Source organism: Phyllostomus discolor, chromosome 9 (genome assembly GCF_004126475.2).
Source record: "Phyllostomus discolor isolate MPI-MPIP mPhyDis1 chromosome 9, mPhyDis1.pri.v3, whole genome shotgun sequence".
Lineage (NCBI taxonomy): Eukaryota > Metazoa > Chordata > Mammalia > Chiroptera > Phyllostomidae > Phyllostomus > Phyllostomus discolor.
The window spans coordinates 38162023-38171945 of record NC_040911.2 but is presented as its reverse complement, the minus strand read 5'-3'; the positions used below and the strand labels follow the sequence as shown (position 1 = coordinate 38171945).

Genomic DNA, 9923 nt, shown 5'->3' with positions numbered 1-9923 from the left:
CCCTCCAATTCTTTCCCACTTGGCATTGTATAGTTATTAGGAGTTGTGGTTTCAAAATTATGAAACCTTGGGTTCAAATCCCAGTTCAACCTATACTAGGAGTCAGTTCTTTGATAAGTTACTGGGCTTCTGAGCTTAGAGTCTTCATCCATAAGGAGGGATAATAAAATTATTACAAGGTAGGGCCAAAAGTAGATTTATAGTTGTGAGTATGCCAAACACACAGTTTACTCTTGTATTATTATTTATTAATTATTGGGTTCTTTTTTAATCAGTATAATAAATGATGTTTATGATTTCTTTAAATTTACATAGTACTCCAATATATTATATCCTATAAACAACAAAGAATCAAATACATTTACAGTAGTATCATTGGTCACCAATATGGAGAGGAAAGGAAAGTTTACAATTACGAGAATATACAAATGTTCTCATTAAGGCAGTATTGACCCAGGTGACCATGTCCTATCTGTCCCCTCAAACACCTCACAACTCTGGAATGCCCACCGTGATGAACATGTGTCAGTATACAGTATTTTCTGAAGTCTCCCATGTTCTTCATTTTCTAATTCATATGGTGAACTGGGAATAGGCAGTTGGTCATAGACATTGTGCCCTCCCTTCCTTGTCCAACCAAAATTGAAACAATCACATCCACTGGCAGCCAGCTCTAGCCTTAGCTTCTTCCTCTGAAGTGGCCGGCTAAGGACTGACTTCAACAATATCCAATGCTGACAGCAACACTGTATTGTGTATATTGGATACATGTCTTCTCCATAGGTTAGTCACCCCACAACAGGCATTCTTGTGGCTGGAGCCAGTGTAGGGTTAATTGCATCAATATCAAAACTCAAGAGGGATTGGCCTTTGTCTTTGGCCAATCAGCAGGTCAAATGACTGTTCCATGACCTTCTGGATACCAGGTCCACCTATGTCTCTCATGGAAAAATACTGGATATCATAATTCTTTTAAATAAAATGTCCAGGGGTGGGCGTCCACATCTCTTAGACCAATACATACGATACTTAGGGGAGGAGATACAAGGTTTGATGCAGGAAAATCCTGGGAGATGTGGTCCTTTGTCCTGTAGTCTTCTAAGGAGAAATGAAACTTGCTGTCCATGCAGAGAGACATCCAGGTGGAGTGGTGAGGGGTGTACCGATGTCAGCATGGGCATCAACCCAAGTCACGCAAAGGTCTGGGTAGTGCCAGGCTGTGGTCTCCACCCACTGTAACACTGCTGTAGCCACTTGACACTGCTCTACAAACTACCTCAGCCAGTGCCTGGTTGGCCAGGCCCATAGAGTGAGGATTCACTGTCAGGTTATTGTAGAGGTCATCTTTGGCTACTGCAGTGAAACTCAAATCTCCAAAGTCTTTTTGGTGGCATTCCAAATTGGAGAGCCTTTTCATCAAGCCAGCTTCTCTTACAGCAGCAGGACCATGTTCTACTCCTTTTCTTTTCTGTACCTGTGTAGTAGGGCTCCAATTATAGCCACAGAGTGGATGGAATTTTAGAGGAAGAAGATGCACTTAAGTCTGGAGATGGGAGAAGCTGCTTCTTAGGGACATGATGAGCAGCATGGGATGTACCAAGCATCAGGCTGCCAGATGCAGCTTGTTGCCTTGAATACCCAATTATTGTATTATTTTCCATGTAAACAATAGTAAACCTACTTTTGTCCTACCCCCTATTTGTGATGTGCTTAGCAAGACCCTGGGTCATAGTAAATGCTTAAAAAGTAATAGCAATATGTATTTAAAAATAATGTTAATCATTATGTTCAATGCTACACCTGGGGAAACAAAGATGAGGTATGATCCCTGTCTTGAAGGAACTCATAGGCCAACAGAGTGTGGAACTCAAAAAGTATCACTATAAATGTATCTTTCCATTCATTGGGAGGGCACTTGGTACTTTGTAGATGCTCTTGGTATTTCCATTAAGTAATACATTATTATTTAAAATACATATAAATCAACTTTATTCTTAATTTTAGATTTTAGGAATTTTATCCCTAGTGCCAGTTATTGTAAATGACTCACTAGAACTGTACTTGTTGGCATTCTTTGCCCTGTTCTTAGTTCTTTCCCAGACACATAGGCTGCCAGCCTCTCTCTTAAGTATCAGGTAGAGGGCAGGCATGTGGGCACCAAGCTCTAAGTGATGGAACATATTCAACCTAGGAGATTGTCTCTGGTCCCTTTAAAGGTTGAGAGGAGGGACTAGAATGTGAGAAGCAAACTCAGGAATCTATCCAGAACTGAGGCAAAGAAAAACAGACTCAAGTCATTGAGTTGGCACCAACTCAATGGATTTCCTCCAAACATCTGTACCTTGGGGGAAGAGAGGACAGAGAAACTTAGGAACTTAAGAGATCTGGGTAGGAGCTCATATCAGCAGCCTGACCTTCACAAGAACAGACTAACAGGGGGTAGGACAAGGTGACAGAGGTGAAGAGAACAGTGCTACCAATGCGCTAGCCCAGTGGTCTCTACAACATTTTGACTGTTGACATTTATTTATTTATTTATAAATTACATACATATATCTATTTCTAGGAACATCTCAATGCACAATAAAGATCATCCTTAATAATAATTTCAATTTAAAATTATTTTGGCTGGCTTCTTGCCAAATTTGATTATACTGTTGTTACTATTTTAAAAAGGCCAATGAGGAACATACCAGATTGTATTTCTTTCTAGTTGTTTGGTGTTGTGCTTGCTTTGTTCACATTAATGTTACTTTGCCTTTAAAGCCATCATGCAAGGGTTAGGTTAGTAATTCATTAATGCACTTAATTGGGTGCATATAGATAGAAATACATTATTATATACTGAAATCCAATGAAATCTTAGGGTACCCATTTTATCTCTTTTGGTTTGTAAAACTCTTCTTTCCTCAGGTTACCTTACAAATCAGATGGAATTTAAGTCTTCCCCTAAGGTTCAAAGGATGAACTGTCACAATCAAACCCTTCCTTTTTCTGTAATGATATTGAAGGAGGTTGGGAGAACCTAAGAAAGTAACACTTTGCTTCTTATAATAAAGAAGAAGAGAAACAGATTGATGTGTAGGGCTGCAGAGAAGAAGAGAAAGAGGCAAGGTTAAAAAGATGTGGGCAATTACCAGAGAGGGTGAGTTTTAGGAGAAAGAGATGAATAAAGGATCTTTTCAGGAGGTTTTACTATGTGAAATTGGTGTGGTCTGTCCTTTATACCTCCACACCTTTTATTTTGGTTATGCATTTTTAACTAAATAAAAATGCTGCACATTATTATTTTAAAAATATAAAAAATAACACTATCTCCATCCTACATGATCTTCTCCCAAGGTGACATTGACACATTCTCTTCACTGGAGAGACTAATGACATATGGCAAATGAATGTGTGAAAAGATGTTCATCATCACTAGTCATTAAGAAAATACAAATTAAGACCACAATGAGATATTTCTAACACATCTATTACGACAGCTAACATTTAAAAAATAGTGACAATACCAATTGGCAGTTTCTTAAAAAACTAAGCATATATTTAACTTACAATCCAGCAGTCATACTTCTTGCATTTATGCCACAGAAATGAAAATGCAGGTTCACACAAAAATTTTTAGATAAATGTTCATGGCAGCTTTATTTGTAATAACTCCTAACTGTAAACAACCCAAATGTCCTACAGTAGGTGACTAGTTAAGTACACAGCGGCATATCCATATCAGTGAATCCTACTTAGCAATAAAAAGGAATGGACTACATATTGGTACACAAAATAACTTGGATGGATTTCAAGGGCATTATGCTGAAAAAAACATTAATCATAAGAAGACACATGCTATATTATTTTGTTTATATAACATCCTTTTAAAAAATATATTTATTTTTAGAGAGAGAGTAAGGGAAGGAGAGATAAAGGGAGACAAACATCAATCTGTGGTTGTTTCTCACTTGCCCCCTACTGAGGACCTGGCCCACAACACAGGCATGTGCACTGACTGGGAATTGAACCAGCCACCCTTTAGTCCACAGGCTGGCGCTCAATCCATTGAGCCACAGCAGCCCGGGCTATTTATATAATATTCTTAAAAATAAGAAAATTATAGGGATGGAGAACAAACTAGGGGTTGCCAGGTTTTAGGGATGGTGGAGGGAGGTTGTGACTATAAAGGGGAGCACAAGAGAGATCTTTGTGGTAATAGTTCTGTCTTCATTGAGGTGATAGTCTGTGAATATGTACAAGTGATCAAATGGCATAGAACATGACAATGTCAATATCCTGGTTTTGAGTAAATATAGTTATAAAATGTAACTATTGGGAGAAACTGAGTGAAAGGTATGTGAGACCTCTCTGTATTATCTTTACAATTTTGTGTGAATTTTTAATTATTTCAAAAATAAAAAGTTAAAAGAATGGAAGAGACTAAATTGAGATTAGACCTTTGTCAGCTTTGTCTCCGCTTCTTTGTTTAAGTATATTTTATTGATTTTGCTATTACAGTTGTCCCATTTTTCCCTCCCTTTATTCCCCTCTGTTCTGCACACACCTTCCCACCCACATCCCCCCTTTAGTTCATGTCCATGGGTCATACATACATGTTCTTTGGCTTCTACATTTCCTATACCATTCCTAACCTTCCCCTGTCTTTTTTCTACATATCATTTATGCTACTTATTCTCTGTACCTTTTCCCTCTCCCTCTCCCTCCCACTCCCACACTGATAATCCACCATGTGAATTCCATTTCTCTGATTCTGTTCCTGTTTGAGTTATTTGCTTAGTTTGTTTTTGTTTTAGGTTTAGTTCTTGATTGTTGTGAGTTTGTTGTCATTTTACTATTCATAGTTTTGATCATCTTCTTTTTCGTAGATAAGTCCCTTTAACATTTCATATAATAAGGGCTTGGTGATGATGAACTCCTTTAACTTGACCTTATCTGGGAAGCACTTTATCTGCCCTTCCATTCTGAATGATAGCTTTGCTGGATACAGTAATCTAGGTTGTAGGTCCTTGCCTTTCATGACTTGCAATACTTCTTTCCAGCCCCTTCTTGCCTGCAAGGTTTCTCTTAAGAAATCAGCTGATAGTCTCATGAGAACTCCTTTGTAGGTAACTGCCTCCTTTCCTCTTGCTGCTTTTAAGATTCTCTCCTCTTTCATCTTGGGTAATGTAATTATGATGTGCTTTGGTGTGTTCCTCCTTGGGTCCAACTTCTCTCTTTGGGCCTCCTTGAGCTTCCTGGACTTCCTGGAAGTCTATTTCCTTTGCCAAATTGAGGAAGTTCTCCTTCATTATTTGTTCAGATAAGTTTTCAATTTCTTGCTCTTCCTCTTCTCCTTCTGGTACCTCTATGATTCAGATGTTGGGATGTTTAAAGATGTCCTGGAGGTTCCTAAGCTTGTCCTCATTTTTTGAATTCTTGTTTCTTCATTCTGTTCTGGTTGAATGTTTCTTTCTTCCTTCTGGTCCAAACCGTTGATTTGAGTCCTGGTTCCTTCCCATCACTGTTGGTTCCCTGAATATTTTCCTTTATTTCACTTAGCATAGCCTTCATTTTTTTAATCTAATTTGTGACCATATTCAACCAATTCCGTGAGCATCCTGATTATCAGTGTTTTGAACTGTGCATCTGATAGGTTGGCTATCTCTTCATCACTTAGTTGTATTTTTTCTGGAGGTTTGATCTGTTCTTTCATTTGGGCCATTTTTTTTTTTTTTTTTTGCCTTGGCGAGTCTGTTACATAGTAAGGGGTGGAGCCTTAAGTGTTCACCACGGCGGGGCAACCCACATAGCTGTGTTGTGATGCTGTATGTGGGGGAATGGACCCAGAGGGAATAGTGCCACTTGCTCAGCTCTCTGCCAGTTTTCAGTCACTTCCTCCACTACCCACAATCAAACTGGGCTCTTTTGGTGTTGATTCCCTGGTGGATGGGTTTGTGTACATTCTAGGATCCTGTGGGTCTCTCTAATGAACTCTCCTATGAGGCTAGGAGTTTCTCCCACTGCTGCCTCAACCCTCAGAGGTGTTTTCGATCAGAAGTTCCAGGCTTTTCCCCTTATTTCCCTGCACTTGAACTCTGGGTTGTATGGTCTGTCTCGTTCCCCAGTTGTTCTGGTTTATCTGCACAATGTGGGACTGCCTAGTCCACAATCTGCCACCTTGCTGGGTCCACCAGCAGCCACCTTGCCTGCCCCGGTCCTCTAGCCACTGCCTTGCCTGGAGTTCTCTCTGCCCAGCTGCCCGTCTCTCCATCTCCACCCTTCCTACTGGTCTGGATAAATATGTCTTTAACTCCTTGGTTGTCAGACTTCCATACAGTTTGATTTTCTGTCAGTTCTGGTTGTTGTTTGTTTTTAAATTTGATGTTGTCCTTCTTTTGGTTGTGCAAGGAGGCACAGTGTGTCTACCTATGCCTCCATCTTGGCCAGAAGTCTATTAAAAGGAATTTTAAAAGTATCTCCTTGCTCTCTCTTCCTTAGCGCTGCCTATGGAGGTGACAGCCATCTCTTACTCGGCACCATGGCAGCCCTCAGGCCCCTCATGAAACCCAAGATTGTCAAAAAGAGGACCAAGAAGTTCATTTGGCACCAGTCAGACTGTTATATCAAAATTAAGCGGAACTGGCGGAAACCCAGAGGCATTGACAATAGGGTGTGCAGAAGATTCAAGGGCCAGATATTGATGCCCAGCATTGGTTATGGGAACAAGAAGAAGACAAAGCACATGCTGCCCAGTGGTTTTCGAAAGTTGCTGGTCCATAACGTCAGGGAGCTTGAAGTGCTGCTGATGTGCAACAAATCTTACTGTGCTGAGATTGCTCACAACGTCTCCTCAAAGAACCACAAAGCCATTGTGGAAAGAGCAGCCCAGCTGGCCATCAGAGTCACCAATCCCAATGCCAGGCTGCACAGTGAAGGAAATGAATAGACAGATGTGTGCACATTGTATTTGTGTTAATAAACATTAAAATTCTGCCAAAAAAGAGTATCTCCTTAACAATAACAAGTATAAACAGAAATAGCTAAATAACAGAATCTATAATAATAATATCAATTCAAGGATCAAAGTCTTATTCATCTAAGACAAAATAATGTAATGATTAAACACAGAGTTCTAGAGCTAGGTTGTCTATATCTCTATAACTATCTCCTCACCTCTAAATAGTACCTACCTGATAATGTTTTGTGAGAATTCAATGAGTTACTATATAAAAAGTGTTTACAAGTGGCAAGCTCACTAAAATAGTGGGTGTTATAAAGAAGCTATAATCCCAAGACAATACTGAAAAACAAAGTTGGAGGACTGACACTACCCAACCTCAAGACTTACTATAAAGCTACAGTAATCAGGACAGTGAGGTATTGGCAGAAGAATAAACAAGTAGATTAGTGGAATGGAATAGAGAGCTCAGAAATAGATTCACATAAATATAGTCAAGTGATATTTGACAAAGGAGCAAAGGCAATACAATGGGACAAAAATATTCTTTTCAACAAATGGTGCTAGAACAACTGGACATGTAAAAAATATGAATCTAGACATAGACCTTACCCCTTCACAAAAATTAACTCAAAATACATCATAGACCTAAAGGTAAAATGCAAAACCATAAAACTCCTAAAAGATAATACAGGAGAAAACCTAGATGATCTGGGATATGTTGATGACTTTTTAAAGCTATACTGAGTATACGATGGGGAACCCAAATAAACCAGAATTTATGTATAAAAAATTGTGTATTTATTCTTGCATGTTTAAATTTCAGTCATCTTCAAAGTACTCTCCATTTGATGCAACATACCTACTGGAGATGTTTTTTCCATTGCTTAAAACAATTTTTGAACTCATCGATTTTGATGCCTTTTAGTTCTCCCATTTTTTGTTTCACCTCTTCCACATCAGCAAAATGTTTCCCTTTGAGGACTTTTTCCATCTGGGGAAACAAAAATAAAGTCACTTGGGGTGAGATCAGGTGAATAGGGAAGATAAAGCACAAGGGTCATGCCATTTTGGGTCAAAAACTGTTGAACGTTCAGTGCCATATGGGCAGGTGCATTCATAAATCACCCATCATGAAATGGGTAAACACGTTGAAAGAGTTTTCCAAAAAAAAAATTCACTAAAGGTGAACACAGCCTCTCATAACAACACCAGCTGGTACACTGATACAGATGGGGCTCCTAGAATACTCACCTAGCCAGGCAAGTCTGTACTATAAGGGGCCTGCCCTCCAGAAGATAATTCTGGTATTTTCGAGGCTACCCCTCATAATTAACAAAAAATTATAATACATTTGAAGTGTACAATGTGATTTGATAAAAATATACATTGCAAAAGGATTCTCACCATCAGTTTAACCCATTCATCACCTCACACATTTGCCCTGCTTTTTTTGTTGTTGTTTTTGTTAAGAACAGTTTCTTAGCAAATTTCAATTATACGATGCAGAATTATCAACTATAGGCATCATGTTATAACTTATATCCTCAGACTTTATTCATTTTATAGCTAACTGGAAGTTTCTATTCTTTCATCAGCCTCTCCTATTTGCCTAGTCCCTTAGTCTCTGGAAACCACCATTCTACTTTCTATGTATTCATCTTTCTTTTTTTTTAGTTCCCATATGTTATAACATGCAGTATTTGTCATTATTTCAATGACAAATTTGAAATTTTTATTTCAGTTTTTTTCAATTAGCTCACTCCCCTCCAAGTTCACTCATATTGTTGCAAATGACAGAATTTTCTTTTTCCTTATGGCTGAATAATTCTCCAATGTGTGTGTGTATCCACACACATATGTATATATATTATATTCCATTGGGTAATACATATCATATTTTCTTTATCCATTTGTTCATTGGTGAATACTTTTGTTGTTTCTATACCTTGGCTATTGTCAATATGCTGCAATGAACATGGGAGTATAGATATCTCTCTGGGATATAATTTATTTTCCTTTGGATATACATACCCAAAAGTAGGATTGCTGTATCATATAGTAGTTCAAATTCTAATTTCCCGAGGAACTTCTGTACTGTTTTCCATATTGGCTGTATCAGGTTACCTCCCCACCAACTGTGTACAAGGGTTTCCTTTTCTCCACATTATAGCTAGTTTTTACCTCTTGTTTTTTTTATAATAGCCATCCTAACAGGTAAGAGATGATATCTCACTGATTTTGATGATCATTTCTGTTTTGATTAGTGGTATTGAACTCTTCTTCATGTACCTGTTGGTTATTTGCATGTCTCTCTTAAGAAAAATGTCTGTACAGGTCTTTTGCTCCTTTGCCCAAATTTTATCTGACGTTTTTGTTGGGTTTTTTTTTTTTTTTTGCTATGAGTTATATGAGTTCCTTGAATATTTCAGACATTAACCACTTATCAATATGTGGTTTGCAAATATTTCCTCCCATGATATAGGCTGCCTTTTCATTTTGTTGATGATTTTCTTTGTTGTGCAGAAGCTTTTTAGTTTGATGTTGTCCTACTTCTTTATTTTTGCTTTTGTTGCCCTTCCTTTGATGTCAAATCCAAAAAATCATTGCTGAGACCAATGTCAAGGAGCTTGTCCCCCATTTGTTCTTCTAAGAAATTTACAGTGTCAGGCCTTATGTTTAAATCTTCAATACATTTTGGGTTGATTTAATATATGGTTTAAGATAGTGGTCCATTTTCATTCTTTTACATGTGGCTGTCCAGTTTTCCCAATACCATTTACTGAAGCTATCCTTTCCCCATTGTATTTTTGCAGCTCCTCTGTAGAAAATTAATTGGCCATATACACATAGGTTTATTTCCAGAGTCTCTCTATTCTGTTCCATTGATATATGTGTCTGTTTTATGCTGATACCACACTTGTAATTACCATAGCTTTGTAATATAGTTTGAAATCACAGAGTGTAGGGTGATTGT

General features: G+C 38.2%; 1 protein-coding gene and 1 pseudogene across 1 annotated transcript; one reads left to right on the top strand and one right to left on the bottom strand.

Annotated features, from left to right (window-relative positions):
* Positions 1 to 411: 411 nt before the first annotated feature.
* Positions 412 to 6528, bottom strand: LOC114505995 (annotated as a pseudogene).
* LOC114506863 (60S ribosomal protein L32-like) lies at positions 6482 to 6955 on the top strand. The gene has a single exon (XM_036010107.1). The coding sequence runs from the start codon at positions 6527 to 6529 to the stop codon at positions 6932 to 6934; it is 408 nt and encodes a 135-aa protein (XP_035866000.1). The 5' UTR covers positions 6482 to 6526; the 3' UTR covers positions 6935 to 6955.
* Positions 6956 to 9923: the final 2968 nt, after the last annotated feature.